Source organism: Dufourea novaeangliae, unplaced genomic scaffold (assembly GCF_001272555.1).
Source record: "Dufourea novaeangliae isolate 0120121106 unplaced genomic scaffold, ASM127255v1 scaffold246, whole genome shotgun sequence".
NCBI lineage: Eukaryota > Metazoa > Arthropoda > Insecta > Hymenoptera > Halictidae > Dufourea > Dufourea novaeangliae.
In genome coordinates, this window is record NW_015374139.1 from 561,339 (window position 1) to 579,754 (window position 18,416).

At 40.3% G+C, this 18,416-nt stretch overlaps 2 protein-coding genes across 2 annotated transcripts; one reads left to right on the forward strand and one right to left on the reverse strand.

Annotated features, from left to right (window-relative positions):
- Positions 1-627: 627 nt before the first annotated feature.
- On the reverse strand, positions 628-7,939 carry LOC107191291 (dopamine beta-hydroxylase). Its single transcript, XM_015580288.1, has 12 exons — positions 7,892-7,939; positions 7,208-7,396; positions 3,561-3,682; positions 3,325-3,478; positions 3,088-3,234; positions 2,769-3,016; positions 2,537-2,690; positions 2,172-2,435; positions 1,385-1,615; positions 1,175-1,303; positions 874-1,048; positions 628-773 (listed from the first exon to the last, which is right to left on the reverse strand). Exons 1-12 carry the CDS (start codon positions 7,937-7,939, stop codon positions 628-630), a joined length of 2,007 nt encoding a protein of 668 aa, XP_015435774.1.
- A 1,178-nt stretch (positions 7,940-9,117) lies between these two features.
- Positions 9,118-17,917, forward strand: LOC107191348 (putative phospholipase B-like lamina ancestor). Its single transcript, XM_015580367.1, has 7 exons — positions 9,118-9,305; positions 13,551-13,812; positions 15,428-15,577; positions 15,743-15,989; positions 16,175-16,422; positions 16,613-16,853; positions 17,049-17,917. The coding sequence occupies exons 2-7, from the start codon at positions 13,703-13,705 to the stop codon at positions 17,697-17,699; spliced, it is 1,647 nt and encodes a 548-aa protein (XP_015435853.1). The 5' UTR covers positions 9,118-9,305; positions 13,551-13,702; the 3' UTR covers positions 17,700-17,917.
- The last annotated feature ends 499 nt before the right edge of the window (positions 17,918-18,416 follow it).

Sequence of the window (18,416 nt, forward strand, 5' to 3'; positions counted from 1 at the left end):
TTATATCGTAAATATTGGATACCTTTAATTTTTATATCGCATTTTAGTGTAATATGCGTCCCTCTTTTGTACATTCGATGAAACGTGTAAAGACAAAGTTTCCGCTATTACGATTAATTATTAATATTACGAACGATTAATTATTATTGCAATAACTATTATTATTTTTATTATCCAGCATTTCGCAATTACCGTTCAACAAGTATTTGGTAACGAAATTCGATCGAGCTAGTTTACTTGCTGCAAGACGATGTACCGCTAAAAAAAACACATCTTTCAGATACACTAATATACTGGAGGTTTATAAACTTTTACATCGGAAGCATTTGTTTATCGCCCTACGATTGATTGTTTATCATTTTCCTTTTCTTTAAATATATGTTTGAGCTCGCCACACGATTATTATAATCGAAAAGAACAGATAGGTAAACTGGTCCAGTCACGTGTAATTATCTGTTTTATTTATAACCGTGAAAGCAGGTAATTTCAATTCTATAATGGAAATGTCATTAGTAGATTACACTTTAGTACGTTCTCTTCGTGATTAACTATCAAATTTAAATGTACCCGAGGTATACAATTGTTGATTTCTTTACTCTTTCAAAGTAGTCGCGAATCCGCGAAGATTCAAATGGAATTTATTAACTCTTGCTGCAACACCGAATCGGGACAGCTTCGTGCTGGTGGGGGTACAGGAAGTTTAACCGGTGTAGCTGCTATGTTGTCCCATAGCCCCGGAAGTCGTGACCCATCCGAGCCATTGCATTGCATACCTATTGAAAAATATGGCAAAAAGCATATTAACAGAAATAATATATAAAATGAAGCTTTCATTTATTAGATAAGATAATATTAGATTCGGAAATCGAGAACCTAATGGCGCTGCTTCGTAGAGATCGTGAAGTGCCTCCACGCGAACTTTGGTCCACTGGATACTTTCATAATTCGTCGATATTCCCTTCTCGACGCTGGTCGATTGACTTTCCCATTCCCTCATATACCGAAAGTAAGTCCTCAAAGCATCGTCGCTTATAGCGCTCTTGCAAACCTGACGAGTAAGTTTTAATCGCACACAGTATTACGAAGTGTGGCGATACGATTGCATATTAAATGGAATAGAAATGAAAATGTAAAAGAGCATAGAATGCCTGTCTACCAATAACGTATCACATACCTCTAATCGAGCGTTAGGATAATAGTGTATATAATTCACGCACATTTCGTCAGAAATGGCGAAACCACCGAGAGTAACATTCTTCCTATCCATCGTATTGTACGTGCAAGTCGTTATTAATGAGTCACCCTGCAAACGACTCGTATGTGAATAAATTCATTTAGAATCATATGAGTATGGTGTAAAAAAACGTTGTCGAACGACGTTTACAGGCAAGATGGTCACCGGTTTCGGCAGAAGTCGAATCTCTTGGAAATGAGTCGAGTAATGGTGGTCGTAGTTCAACGGCGGCAATTCTTCTCCGTCCCGGATGTGACGAGTAACAACTTTAGTGCCTGTTAAGTGTGTGTGCAGCTGCGAGGCAAAGATATGAATTCCATGCTGCGGTAAACCAACCCCTGTGCATTCCTGTATACAGTGTCCCGATAAAACAAAGGCCTCCTACGGTAAACACGATATCCTTCTATAGAGAGTATTATGTCGATTTCGTGTTACAGCCCAGTGTTTCCCAAACTGTAAGTCGTGAAGCGATATTTAATGATATATACAGGCTAACGCGGCAAGTACAACTACCTTTAGTATCTCAGAAAATATGAAAATTCATTTCTAGGTAGAAACGCTTCGGAGATTCGAAGGTCATCTTCGTTGTTTAACCCTTTCGCTCCTAGTGTCGGATACGATATTTGTCATCCGCGGGCAATGCTGTGTTTCTGATCAGTCTGAACACTACTTTATCGACATATCGAGTGGTCAGATAAGTGTACATCTGATCACAATTTTGTTTTCCACCATTTACGGCTCGCTGGTCCGCACTGGCCGAACACTCACCGGTAGCGAAAGGGTTAAGTATAATGATATACCTTTTGTACGTATTATATGCAACGCACCGACCTATAACTCGACACACTGCCCCGTCCTGTGTAATATTTAGTTAACGAGTTATGATTTTATATATAGAAAGTTTGGGAGTCACTGGTATGGCCAATTGGTACACTACTTGTTGAGGTGGTATCGCCATTTTATCCGTGTACTCTAATCCCAACTCAATTACGCCAGCGTCGTACTTCCTTAGACTCTTTGTCAGAATGAAGCGAATCCCAGAAGAGTCGATTTTTCCATTCTCAAGTTCAGGATTGTTATAATGGACCTCTAGCATCACGTAAGGATTGAAGGAATTCCCGCCGATCGAAAGTCCGACTTCTTCGGGGTAGACGAAGGCATCCGCACCCATTGCCCAAGCTGCTAACACTTTTTTACATATCTAACAGCAAAAAAAGGAAAAGCAACGATTCTCATAAGGTGTAATGCATCTTTGGAATTTCATTTCTAAAATATTTTCAGAGTTTCTGCAAATGAAACTACTTGAGTCTTCTCCGGTCTGTCGGCTCCATCACAGGGACCATCATACATAGGGACTTCAAGGTCCACAGGTCCAGCACAGTGGAAAATTTCCATATGGTGTACCAGATGTTCGTTTCCTAGTTGGATCGCGGGACCAAACTGAAGAATATGATGCCTGTAGACGTATTCGAAAAATATAACAACTAATAATATCTGTCAATTTGGCAATTAAAATGTAAAATTGTACACTCACTTCTGTGACAAAACTGGTGGCAATTTCTGTACACGACACCAATAGGTCGTCTCCTTGTTCGGTACTTTTACTCGGTGAGCCAACATCTCTAGTTGCCACGCACTTGAAGGAAATATCGGCCTTTTGTGTAATACTCTGATTAATTCTGTTCGGGTCATACCGGAAATTTCCGCGTCCGAGATTTGCAGACCAGCCAAAGAGGACAGAGGACCAAGACCCCTTAACCATACCAAGTGCGTAGTACCCCTCTGAAGGAGGAAACTGTACATCAATATTATATGCAAAAGAAATAATTCAATAGTGTGATAATGCCGATCACCTCCATGACATAGTCGTATTCATCGCAGGTGTCCAATTTCCTGGAGAAAGTGAACTTCGTCACGTTCCCCCTTCTCCTCCATGCAAAGTCTTCGCAGTCTTGCTTCGGGTCCAAGTTCAATTTTCCATCTTCGTCGGCCCATGCGTCCTAAGAAATATTACGGCAAAATATTACAGCCGTTCTATGTCTTATCGATATTATAATTTCTACTACAATAACGTAACACCCAACAGATACCTGTAGCTGAACTTGACGATGCCAGTCAATCCATAAAATACAGTAATCAGCGGGTTTCGATTCTCCGTAATCCGAGAAACCAATGGCGAACCAGGTATTGTCCACGCCTACGTAGTGGACTTCCGCGATTATTAATTCACTCGTGAAATCAACCCTGGAAAATGTTCGATCACCGAGAGACATTCGAAATTTTCTATCTTTTTTTCATCGGTTTAAATCTAATTTAAAAAATCTACCTCCAATGAAAAGTAGCTTCCGGTCCGAGCGGCACAGTATGGACACCGTTTCTATCCGAATTTATTTCTTCGCTTTGCCGATGGTTGTGCCAAGATAAACACGAACCGGTACTCAAAACCGTAAACAACGTCAGTGGAATCGTTATCGGGAACATTTTCGAATTTTATAAAAATTCCAAAATTCTTATATCGCCAATGGAAAACTTATTAATGATTATAGAATTTATTCGAAGCACTATATTGGCTTTTTGATACGGTACTAACGTGAAAAGCTTTTCATTGACATCTTTGCGGTGTTCCACCGTCACGTCGTTGATTTCTACTGCCTGGAAGAGGGTGACTTTGAAGGATGAAGATTTCGTACGAGGGCGGTTTGCCGCCGATTTTTTGCGGGGCGCATGCGCAGGGATTGGCGTCGCCGTATTCGAGGTACGTCTGGCATGTTAGAAAAGACGTTAGAAATGTGGACAGGAAAAGAGCTGTAATTACCACAATATCAGTACTGAAAGTTAACCAAAGACCAAAGAAAAGGTAAAATACGAACGTAAATACTTCGAACGAAGATGATTTATAGCTTCAGACGTATGCGCGATGCGTAAATGCTTCTTGCAAGATGCGTTCTCGCATTAAAAAACCTGTAAGTAAATGGAAACTAAAAAAAGTGTGTATTTAACATTGTCACTTACACAGAAACGAGCACGCTTATTTATTTATTTAATTGCATAGAGTATTATATAGGACAATAACCTCAAAAGAAATTTCAGGTTAAAAACAGTTTATACAAACCACGTGTAACGAACAAGCACTTAGAACGTTACTGTTAATATTCTTTACTTAACGATGTAATTTTCATCGGGCTTCCTGAAATCTGGTTTAATCTCTCCGATTGAATCGATTTTCCCGCAATTTCAGTCGAAATAAGTAGATTACTAAGGTTATCAATATCCAATAAGCGAGAGATAGCATCAATTTGCGATATAAAATGCTGCAGACGTTAATTCCAGTATTCCAAGGACTACCGCGAAGATCGAATCGTCGAAATTCTAGAAGTTAGATACAATTAATAAAAATGTGTGAATCGCTTGAAAAATAGTAAGATCGAAGAGACTCAGATTACGGCACGATTGATTGCATGTCTGTATCTGAAACAAAGTTTCATTCTTACAGAACGTTTTCGTTCGCGCAAGCTAGTCCGTGTCTAATCGAAATTTCTCACGATATATTTTTGCATCGTCGAGCGGATAACGCGCGCTGATGAGACGGAAAAAATGCTGAAATTTCGAGAAATTGTCTCGATAATCGAATACCAGGGGGCGCATATTGCATTCCATTTCTGGCGCGTGCCTCGCCATCCGGACCGACCGCAATCAAGAAATTCCGCGGGCCTTTATTGCCAGGCACACAATTCTCGCGGCAGGCTTTATTTAACAGCCACGAATAACGGCAGGCCACGTGACATCAATGTTGTAATAGATTCAACCGTCAATAGTACTCTACATTTCCTTATTTTCGCAGGTTCCCTGTGCACCTTCAAACCACCGACTTCATATGAACATTTGAATTACAGTGGTATCATTAAACATCTGTTTAAAGTTATTCAACAATCATTCTCGTGATTAAAATAACGTGAAGAAGCGCCGGTGTTAACGCAAGAGAACGTACACCTGGCGATTATCAAGATTAATTTAATTGGATTTAATATGGAGAAGAAGATAATCGTTGGACGTTAAGTAGATATCGAAGATGGCGTCTTACAATCTAGAAGATGACATCTTGTAGATGGTTATCATTTATCTTGTATCTTGGAGATTTTCTTAGAAGCAAGGGTTCAGACGATTGGTCCCCCTGCGAGAGACGGCAGCTCATTGTTCGTTTGTCCTTTCTCAAAGAAAAAGAAAAGTTGGGCAAAGCCTCGTCCCTTAGGATCAATGAATGCATCAATAGCCGTGGCATAGAACCAAGGGCCAGTCGTGTGAAATACGACCGTCCGGTTGCTCTCACGGACCCACAAACGATCAGGTAGACGATCTCGCCTGACACCTTGACTTCCGGATCTTTTCGGCACCAGTGTGTGTGTGAATTTAGTCTTAATGCCCACTACAATATCATGGGAAAAAATGATATGGTTTCATTAAGAAAAATCTGAAGGTGACCTTGGATTTGCTATAAAAAAATATATATGTCATGCATACGCATGTATCATGCATTCGATATACATAAATTCGTGTTAATAACTTTTTTTACTGCATTGTTGCAAACGGCTGAAAAATCGTACAGATCATTACAGCCACAACTCTTTATATGACAGGTATAAAATCAACAATTCGTACTATTGAACATCGAAATCTCCAGAAACACAGTAGAATATTTATACACAGAGACGTGTAACATTCTAAAGCAACACGAGGGACATCAGTAAGACGTCAACAAGGAGACGATCCGCTAATTGTTTCGAGTGCCACAACCAATGCTTGTTGTTCATATTAACGCGTACTGGCCATTGGTTGTGCAACGTTGCGAAAGAATAGATACGCGAACTATGAGACATTGCGCTCTGTCTCGCGGCTATCCAACGTTTTCATCGGATCATCGTTTACTTTCACGAGTAGATTTTCAATCTAGGTGTCGGTTACCGGTAAAAAGTCATTCACACGCGGTTTGCAAACGATCAAGTACCGGTGAGACGAGAGAGAAAGAGACACTTCTAAAAGTCAGCGAGGCTGAACTTAATTAGAAATTTTAATCGCATCGAGAACGTCTGTTCAACGGCGTTTATGAGTTCCGTATTACGTAATTGCATCGTTCAACCGATAGGAGACGTTATCAGTGGCGCCGTTGCGCTAATCGGACGATGACTCATGAAAAAAGTCGCCCGTCCTATCTCGTCATCGTCTATCGCGAAATCGTCTGTTTCTGGGACTAATCGATGGCAAGGATCGGGAAACGTTAACAAGGAAATCTATAGCTTCGCGATGATTCGATCCAAAGAAACTTTATAGGAAAGTCGATCCAACGTTGGTGGTTCGGGCGCGTCACGACTGATAATGTAAAGCGCCGAAACAGATACGTTTTACCGGAGCGATAAACGCGCACGGAATGACAGAGGATAGTTTCGCAAGCCAAAGGTCAAGTTTGGTCTCCCCGAATGACGAGAGGTTAACGACTCCTCGCGTGCCGTGCAGGTACGGATTAAAATTTGTATTGGCCCAGGACTATCAAACTTTCGGAGGCCTCCTTGGTTGAAAAGCGGGCGGGGGGGGGGATTTTTAAGGAATATTTTAAATCAAATTAAATAATATTTAATCATAACGAAATGGATGGTTTAGAACGGGACTCCCCTGGATCGTGGGGCTCGGGGCTACAGCCCCCCTAGACCCCCTTAATTCGGCGCTGGTACCGTGTTGGCGGACGGATTAAGCGTCTTGAGTGTTCGTTAAGTGCCTCAAAATCATTTTAACGCGTTGCCGGTTTTTTCCCTTGGACGATAAACATAGTTTCATTGACTTTACGTGGTACCGTTTATCTATTTATCATTATTATATTCTATCTGATTATAACTTATATGTTGGCTTGGAGCAGTAACAATCCGCTATAGTAATTATATGCGACTCATTTCAGATGTATGTATGTATGTATATCAGATTTGCTGCACCGCCATATGGTTTCGAGAACGTTCGCCGCAGACCACCCTGGGTTTTCATCATTCGATTCAGCGGAATGTTCTCAGCTTCTTGATGGAATATTACAAGGACAGAGAACAGAGATAATGAATAATGTAAAATATAGGTGAATATTGCAAGCACACATTCCGATTTTATCTGATAAAGTATGTCGATCTGGAAATTGGAGCGTCACGGCCTGGTTGCGAAATTGGTTAGAAGTTCAGCATCACGCGCCGGTCACCGGTGACCGTCGTATAATACAAAGTCAAATTTGAAAGAACACGACGTGAACGGCCAATCAGCAGAAATAGGCACTGCCGGCAGAGTTGGGCACGGTTTTATTCGAATAATATGTACATAGTGAAAAGCAACAGTATTTCAGATCGTCATCTTGGCGTTTGAACAGTTAATGGGATTAAATAATTGTTTGCCAAGTGTCTAACTCATTCAAGAAGAAATATTATTTTATTATAGAAATTGAAATTTTCACGTTTAAACAATGAAAAATGACGAAACATTATTTTATCTTTTACACGTTATTCGAAACTCTTTATCCAGATAGTGAATTTGCCTATCTCTTCTTCCGTTGAGAACGTCTTAAACAAGACCAGAAACGGCCAGTAAAGATCTTTCGAATAATGCAGAACAATCGCTGTACTGAGCTCTTACATCATCGGATGGAGTAAATATCTTCGATATGCATGTGGTAGCAATCATTGTATGGGTGACTACGGTCTATTCGCGTTTCCCTAGGAGGGATCGTGTATTTTTATCTATTCTACAACGTATCCTTCGACATTTACATAATGATATTTAGTTTCCTCGTACGAATGTTTCCGGTATTGACTTTGCGAATTAACTATAGCACAGCAATAACGTCTTCATCCGTTTTTTTTAATTCTGTTAAGCGACTTGCATCCACGGTTCGTATGTTACAGTGACAGTTATCAAGCGACTAAAATTTTCAATTAGGTCCAATTAGAGCTGATTAAGACGACGCGACGACCACTGTCTACCATGAGAACCTTTGGCGGGCTGGCAATTGTGCGTTCATAGCGCTGCACTGGAACATTATTGTTTGCCCATATTTACCTACGTCGAAGATGTCGTTCATTGAAATTTGTAGGATACGAAAGATAAGGATCATTGACGAAGGCTGGAATACTTGGAAAATTAGTCCGATACCTTCCTAGTGGGTAAGTATTCCATAACTTTAAGTGGTATGTAAACTCGAAGTGTATAGATAAGATATAATAAGAGTGGGTGTACTGATTGTCACGTTCACTCTGAACAATTATACATAAGGTGAATCGATTCTTTCGAAATTTAATATTACACATGACCACATCTTTGAACATTTTTCTAATTCAAAACTAATTCAAAATACTGAAATGGAAAAACAAATAACTGGAAAAATAACAAAAATTCTTTTCAAATTGTAAAAGAAATTTAATTCTTTTTTTCATTTTTAAGAAAAAATTGGAAAGTTCGTGGCACAAACCAAAGGGAAACCAGCGATGTTGCCGATCATAGCAGACATGCATAGAAGATACTATCAAACGCATTGAAGCCTAAGTTGGGATACTTTGATCTTAATTTTTAGTTTTATCTGATCGTTAACATAGTTTTTCGATGATAAGAAAAAACGTGTTCCACAAGTGTATTAACAGTATTCGAATTTTATTAGGCGTTACCGCAACACTTCTGGCGATCCGAGTGGCTATGTACGAGGCGATAAAACGAGCATGTAGAAGTCGACGCGACGGTCAGTTGTCGCCCCGCGGGTGCATGTCGTGGTGACGCCACAATAGAGGACGTCGACGTCGGGTTGGCGAGCGGAAAGTGGAAAGGGAACGGCGGTACGACTGCTTCGGGAGCATGCTCGGCTGCTCGGCTCGGCGCCTCGGCGCGACAGTCGGGAATCAACGACGAGTGCACGCGCTAGGACTTCAGTGTCGGAGCAACTGGTCCACGTCGTAACGCCGCGGCAGAACTGCACACCAAAAGGAATGTAATCTCCGTACGAATGACCGATCTTCTACCCGTCTACGACGCGCTCCAATTCAGACATTAATTGCCCACGGTGAGTACACCTACACCAGCTTGTCGTTCCGCGTCCAACGATCCTCCGTTTGGATTAGGCACATTAGGAGGGGACACTGTTCGCGCTCAAGCATCGAATTAGAAGCATCGATTTGACCACGTCGAACGATCACGATTCATCATAGGATTAGACCTGTGTTTAGAAGTCATTGATCGTGTTTCAACCACAGCTTTCCTTCAAGATTTTGTTCTTCTATCTCGTTTTAGAGCAGACACGTGGTCCCTGAGTGCTTGGTTCCATGTGATCGGCAGCATGCTGCATCGTTTCATTCGGTTTTCTGTTTCAATAAGCAGACCCTACCGGTTGCGTACCGTTTTGTTGTAACTGCTGTGAATCGTCGATGTTTGTTTACTTGTTTTAACGGTATCACCTTTTCAGATATGTGTAAACAGAAGTTTGTGGAAGACAGGACGGTCACGATAAGTGGCTGTGAATTCAATATAGGAATAGTAATATACTTCGAATTAGTGTGAATTAACGTCTTTAGTGGAACATGATGCGATGACTTTAGATTGTCGGTGATTGGTTCTTCTTTTATTTCGGAGTAAGGGCGCACGGGTTTATCGCTGAACGTTCATTATTAAATAATTACGCATTCGTATCTTCGTTCGCGAATCGTTATTACAGCGACGCGGATTGATTATTGGAGTATTTTTATTCTTGGACCCGGGAGAAGTACTGATCTTAACAGCGTGTCCACGTGATTGCTCCGTTTTCACTGTTTAAGATATTTCAGCATTTTTGTGTTGCTTTAGGATAACATAAATGTGCCTGTTTTGTTATTTTACTTATCGGAGTGTTTCCAGACGCGGCCAAAATTATTTCTAGCATTTCAGTCAGGATAAATTATATACTGTCTTTATTGAGGTGAATGTTGCGTGCACCAGTTTATGTATGACTATCGACACGAGGGACGAGATGCGTCCACGTGGTGCATTTCCGGCGGGAACATTTAACGCTAGGACCACGTGCTCCTCTTGTCCATGCATTGTAATGATCGAACGGGTTTAAACGGGTTTACTGTATCTTCTTGTGGGAAAGTTTGTCTTGCATTCCATGTTACATTCCGATTTCTATTTCATAATGCATTTTTATTTGTTCTCAGTCCAGACGAACAGTACTTCCATTCGCTAATTAGAATACATAATTATAATAATTCATCGTGGTCCACCACAACAATCACAGATATCAGCGATTACTTCATGAAACCTGTCATTAACGTCGAGATATTCTACGTCTGGATCCAAGATTCTTCTGTACTACAATGATAATAAAGAATTATCGATCGTATTTTTATTGGACGATTAAAGAAATCGCTCGATAAGAAGATCAGACCAGGACTCTCCATTCCGTTCCGAATTAAAAAGGAAAACAATATGCCATAATTTACAACGGTATGGTAACGACACATGAACGGACACAGGCCACTCGTCTGAATTCACGGGCGTCGCGCGTATGGGATACATTACTAGGGCAATTAAATTTAAATTTATAACCGTACCCAACGTACTTGTAATTGCTAATCGAAACCGACTGGCTCGATATACACGTGTATGGCGCCCGCGCCCATTACGTGTCGCGCAATTTCTTGAACGATTTCTTGAGAAATCGTTTGCTTTTTTTTCCATCAATCAGAAATAATTATTGATCGTTCGTGCGCGTAATTACGTGTCGGCGAACGAGGTGTCGCACGACGGGACACGCGTTTGTTGCCTGCTGGACACGGCGCGCCCGATGATTATTCCGTGGGAAGGACTTGCACTTCGTTTCCGGTTTCGAGGGAACGTGCCCGCGAATCAATTGCGATCGCGTGACTCATCGCCCCGCCGTTCGTTAAATCGCGATTCGTCATACACACGAGATGCTTTTTTCAAAAGATGCGTATTATCTTCCCTGTCGACACTTCGTGATCTTTCCTTATTATTCTGATCTGTTCCGCGATCTTTCTTTTATTGTCACCGGTTCGCGCCGCTCGTGACAAGTGCAAGGTTGCGGCAAGTAAGCGTAATATACTTTTCTGCATACATGTCGACGGCGCTCGGCTCCCTTGATGCCACAAGTGTGCGACAACGTATTTTTAGGTTGCCGCCAGACATGTTACACCCGGTCTATTCTAGTTCCAGCACGGGGACTGATTAAGATTTCTTGTTGTTTCACGAGGAATGCAACCGATGTATTTGTAACCCTTAACTACCAGAGACCACTTGTCTCGGAGACGAATCTGAACTAGTGATAGGCGATACAGTATCGACATTCCAGGTGACGATATATTCCAGTCCAGTACCGATTATTAACCCATAAATATTGAAATTTTGATACAATCGGTGCGTTTATCGTAACGTAACAGGTTGTAAGAAAAACGGACCAATCGCGAGCCTCCCATAAAGTTAGCAATCGATTTCTTTTCCACACACTGTTATTTGAGAATCTCCTTACTAAATGTCTACTTAAATAAATGGTTTATTTTCACTTTTAGATTTGTTACTTCTAATTTAATTGCAAGTATCTATCCCGATAATAACTCTCGAATACGGATTATTGGAACTCCGAATATTTCGGATAATTTGACGATTTCCAATATCAGAGATAATTGGCACTCGTACAATACACGGAGAATTCGGCGGGAAAGAAAAATCTAATAGACACGACTAATATTTTTTTTTACTGTATTTAAGTACACTATAGGTTCACGAAGTTTGCAGTCCAATTAGAATATCACAGCGTAGCCTGGACCGTCCAAACACGCGCGTAATAACAATTTTTCAAATTAACACTTCACACTTGGCTAGCGATTCGTTATCGTTAAACGGACGATAATTATTCCGGCTGACCGTGTCTAATGACAAATATTGACAGGAAAGTTGCAAATCTACTGACCTTCACCTTTGATTCACGAGTTGCTAATATCTTCTTTCGTGTCTGACATTTACAAGCACATTCAGAAAGTTCTACGGTGTGAATATACCAAGTGTGGTAGTAACCGCCATTATGGCGAACATATTGGTAGACGAAACAAACTTTCGAATCACTTACTATTGTTTGAACAATATCCTACAGAGTAGAGATGGCGATGCTTTTAAGCTTCACGGTTGCTTTTCTTGGTGTAAAAATCGTCCGAGATTTATGTAGTAATAAAATGCGTATCCGTAACGTATGACGTTACGAGTCACGGAAATCACTGCTAATCAGCACCGTTGTCATAGAAACAGTAGATAACGTTTATGGAATGTACAGAGAAGGTGCGACAATTTCATATAAGAAGTACATACTTATATCTTAAAAAATGTTGATGTGTATCCAGTTAAATAGGACCTAAAAATGCTGAAGATGCACCAGAGATACAAATCAAGACCACAAATATTCAAACTTATTGTTTACTTGTCCTGTAACAATAATAACGATAAATAGTAGCACAAATATCATATCCACTGTGTTAATAGCTGAGATGATCGTCGTTCGTTGGTTTCGCCGATTCACGGGTGCCAATTTGGCACTGCCAAAATACCGTCCCATACCAGAATCCGACCTTCACCTTTATCTTCGTTCCGGCACGGTCGTCTGTCATCGACAAGTCGATCGTGGAACGTGGTGAATCCCGACCGAGATATATGGCACGAAAAACCGAGATCGTGATCCGATTTCTCATCGATACAGGGCCAATCGGCGGTGCTTGTCCTTGATTTCATCGATGATCCCCAACGCGAACTAGATCGTTTCGTTGAAACACAAGACTGTGGGATGGACAAGGTCGTGTGCGAACGGAATTGAAAGCTTCGTACGACGAATTTTAGCGGAAACGTTTTACGCTAAAGCGATTAAATAGTTCAAATAATATTCCAATATGTTCTCAATGTGTAAAACATGTTTTGTAAATCTCGATAATGTGTGACAAATTTTATTTTATATCTTCTATTTTATATCTGTCTTAGTGAATATCTGTTTAGATAAATGATTTATTTTCATTTTTGAATTGTATTACTTCGAATTATTTGCAAGTATCGATACCGATATTTTTGATCGATATATGTGTAACGATACTCTGGGTTTCGATACAATTTAAATCTTTCGCCATCACTAGTGGTGGCTATTAATTAAGCGAATAGACAGCACTGTGAACTGAATCGTGATCGAGACGAAGGGAAATCGCAGTCGAGATACATATATTTATAGTGTATTATATGGTGTATAGCAGTCTGTTGATCGTCGTTCATTTAATTGTTTCAGTGACCACGGGACTAGCGCGTATCGCCAGCTGCTTTTGAAGCGCCTAAAGAAGCCGAGGAGCAGGCTTTTGTAATCGATGGGTTGAGAACGTGAAATTCGTGCTTTTCAGCTTTTTTTTCTCTCGTTACGGCCAAGGTGTATACAGATGAGCCATGCTGAAGGTGGTAGGAGCCTCCTGGCTGCAGACACGCATCTCCACTTACATCCTCGTCGCTGTTGCTCTCCTGGGAATTGGAGCTGTAATTCTCGGCGAATTCGGACAGTAAGTACCGATTCACTGGCGTCGCGGCATCCGTTTCTCCTATACGCGACATGCTAATCACTGTTTGGTCTGGTAAGCGGTCACCGTGACTCAAAGATCCGTTTACATGCTTCCAGGGTATTCTAATTCTAAACGAATAGTCACTATGCCAACCAGTGGTAGATTCGAGATCCCCCTCTATTTAACTGTGCTAAACGTTTGGATGATTAGAACATGTACATATATATATATATAAAGTTATATATTTCTTGTAAGGTTCACTAAACTCTGTCGGGAATCTGTAACCAGGTGAAGCATGTATTTACCAGATATACTGAAATGAATCTATGAGTCACTGTGCCTCAAGAATTGCAATGGACATCTAAAGATATCGAGGATGGAATGTCCCCCGTTTCGATACTAGTAACACGCATGCAACGTGTGCTGTATATAGTTTGAACAAAATCATGCGGTTGTTCGAGGTTGCTTCTGTTGCTCCGAATTGCGTCAAAGAAACAACTGACGATAGGAATCCTGTTAATAATAGTCATAAATAGTATTAGAATATCAGTTGCCATATTTTGCTATAGTTTGTGAAATTACAATATTTCAATGTAAATGCTACAACGAGGTCTTAGAACCAATTATGTAGTTCGTTGTAGCATACCCCACTGTATCTAAAAGAGAAGTAAGCACACAATCGGATGCTCTGTGTACTTTTAGAATGTCTTGTACATTGTTGAAGTGTGTCCTATACGTAGGCCAATCGAATTTCTTCAGATTGTAGGAAGATCGTGATCGGTAGTCTCGTCAGCATATAATATATGTATAACAAGTTCGACGAGACTGTTCGCGACTAGAGTATCAGGTTACGGGACCGTTTGGCTTCTCGGACTCGTGCCCTCGAGTTTTATGTGCCGCTCGCGGCGCGATCGGCGAACACCGTCGATTCCGTTCGAAGGTGCGGCGAACGTTCTTATAAATACATATTTCTGCTCGATACAGTTTATATTGTGCCTTGTGTACATATATCTACAGAGTGATTCTCTTGCTGTGCAAATAAAAAACTGTGACGCTCTAAAAAACCGCCACATCGGCACGTGGAATAGTGTACGAAGCATTCGAGAAGCACAGTTTCGGCGAAACGATAATGGCGACTTGTTGCTCCTCTGAACGTGTGTCAGTCACCTTTGTTTACACTGTCCGTTATCATTCGCACGTGACCCGTATCCACTCTTGTAGCAGCCGCTAGAAATATACACTGCAACTGCTTAGACATACTTAAGTAACGCGTGTAACTCGATATCGTTGTGGGTATACCGGCATGCACCGCCCTCTTCGTCCATTCCATTGTTTCTTGGGCCACTATCCGCGCCTCTACCGAACACCACGGTTGAATGTATGTCTATTCTACCCGTTATCAAATCAAGTATCAGAGCGGGTAGCCTAGAAACTTGAAACTCGCAGAGAATCATGATGGACCACCAAGATGTTGATTGTTTTTCTCCTTGTGTGTTCTTCAAATATGTCCGATTAATTGATGTCTAGCCAATACAAGTGTTCAGTAGCACTGTAGAAACTGTAATCGAATATTATTTGCTTGTATACTTAATTCCACGTGTTCGTTTCTTAATAGTGTTGAACAAGATGGCACTTATTCAGCTACCGTAACATGGAACCGCAAAGGAGGATACCGCATTGACTTTTGGGGCCAAGGCAACGATCTTACCGCTGTACCATTACACGCAGCTCGTGCCTATTACAAAACTGGAATATTCGAACATGGGTAGGTCAATGTGGTCGCACTTGTCGAGTTCAACTTAAAAATACGATTCTTTCACTACTTAAAACAGTTAGCCGGATTAAACTGGCTTTTAACAAGGAAGAAGTTTCTTTTAGATTCTTCTTTTTCCAAGTAATTATTCCAATGTCGAAAACGGGAATGTTGCAGGTGGTCTTATATTGAAATTGAAACATCCTCAAAATACCCCGACACTGTACAGGCCTATGCTGCCGGTCTGTTAGAGGGCAGCCTTACTTGGCAATTGATCCATCATCACTGGTACAATACCATCCGAGCGGAATGCGAAGCAAAAACTGCCGAGTGCCAGAAGATGACGCAGTATCTTCGAGATAATACAGCCATTATTCGCGAACGTGCCGAACTACTGGACTCTACAGAATCTTTTTGGCATATGGTACACGATCGAATAACCATTAAAATTCCAATGATCCATAGATTTATCGAATTACGACTAATTTACCGACCGACGATCTTACAGTAATGTTACAAATCGCGATCAATGAATAAATACCTGCGATAAATTTCAAAATTTTGAAATTTGCTTTTCAAAACCTTGAAATTGTTACTTTTTTTTGCCAGGTACGATTATTTTACACGCAATTGGACGGCTTGGAGGCTGGCTGGAAATTCGCTGTACGTCGAAGCCGTGTGTCTGTGTCACTGGAATCTGATGATTTTCTTTGGCTCGCTCTAGCTTCCGACATACCTGGTTTTCAACGGGTGTTCAACATATCAGATGTTCCTCTGAGTTCCATGATCTACTTTAAATCGTTACTTAAAGAAAATTCAGAACCCTTGATAGCAATTGGTCATAACACAGCTACGTCGTAAGTGTACATTTAGTATTGTATATACATTTATTTATTTTACCGATTCGGCACGCAAGCTGATTGTTCAATTTTATATGTCCAAGCGGCAAGGATCGTGTCAATGAACGTGGGTATAATGGTGTGATACATAGTAAAATATATTGTCAAACTGATATATATATTAATGCGATAATATATTTACTTACAGATACACGCAAATGTTGAGACTCTTAAAGAAATACACATTCGGTTATCACGTACTGCCTGCTATTAAAAGTGCTCCACCAACACCTAGTCGGTCAGTAGTAATGTCATCTTATCCTGGAGCTTTGTCGTCCCAGGATGAGTTTTATTTAATGCGTGGCGAAAATCGTGAATTAGTTATAACCGGAACACCTTTATTAGCGACAAATTATAATGAATGGAGCTTCTTGTACCCGCAGGACCACGTATGTTTAACCATTACCTTAACTGTAGGAGGTGTCGATAAAAATAAAGACACTAACTTAGAATAGTGAATGTAATTTTAATATTTTCTGAACATTTTTCACTTAAAATTACATTTTCTGTTAGATTACAAATCGATGTACCTACTTTTCTTTTCGTTTTAATTATACAATGTTTAAGTAACGATAATGTTGCAGGTAATGCTATCCGCAAGATTAATGGCGGCGAATCGTTTGGCAACGAACGGCCAATCTTGGTTCGAGAGTATGTCTTATCAGAATGGAGGTGCTTCTGCTGTACAGTGGATAACCTTCGAGCCACATAATACGACCATGCTGTTAGTAGAACAATTGCCAAGTCTAACTGTCGCTATGAATTACACGGAGGAATTCAAGAAGGTTGGTTACGTGGCCTGTGTCGGTACGTCGAACTTCCAAAATGTCAATGACATTATACAACCTGCCAAGAAGGATATAAATGCGTGGAGGGACCGTTTAGCGCGTCTGCAAGAAAACATCACTACGTTCGAGCAATTTCGTAACATGATGCGTGGTTGCAGCCAGGAAGATTGCACTGCCGAGTATCAGAATTCAAAAGTCGATCCACTGCAGGAACTGACGTATCGCGGCGATTTAGAAACTCAGCCGATACCGTATGGTATTATAGATACCAAAATTTTGGTAGTTGATGTCGATGGATTTGAATCTTTCGAAACAATTTCAGGACCTGCAACGTCGAAATCGCGACCACCTTTCAAATGGTCCGACACATTTCCCAATATTTCACACATAGGACACCCAGACACTTTCGATTTCGAAAGCGTTACTCCTACATGGGTTTGGGTCTAATAACGTCAATAACATGTTACTAAATTGTGTATTTTCGTAATTTGTAAATCGAATTTTTTAAATATGTTAACAGATCAAAATAATGTTCTGTCCAATCCCTGTAAGTGGATCGTAATCTCTTTTAGATGAAACTTTTAATAATAATATTTAAATGTATTTTATTTGATAAGCTGGCTCATACGTTAGCCACCTCTGGTGAAATTTTATGAAATAAAATAAAAACGCAATAATTTGTTACATTACTCCACTATTTCCATGAAATTCAGCATCCTAATGCATGTATTTCAAATGCAGATTCCTTGGATCGGTATGTACAAAGACGAACATCCAATTTACGAATCGAGTTCTATCAATATGTGTGTATGTATATGATTTGTCGGTCACAAATATATGCACTGTATCTGTTTAAAGCATGAATGTGGTATGAATGGACAGTAGATTTTTATACAAAATTAGATTTTCTAAAGTAATTTAAATTGCGATGGGAGCAATTTTAGATTCCGAGAAAGCAAATTGGAAGCAATTTTTTAAGATGAAAATTGTTAAGAAATACTAATATTCCGCGCTAACTATTCTTCGGTATATTTCTACTACTTATTATTAATGTGTAAATTTATATAAAATTATATATGTATTATTGATATGTATGTAGATTTATGCATGTACCCTCAACTTTTATTTCTTGTTAGTGTTACCATCTGATAAAGTTCCCACGAC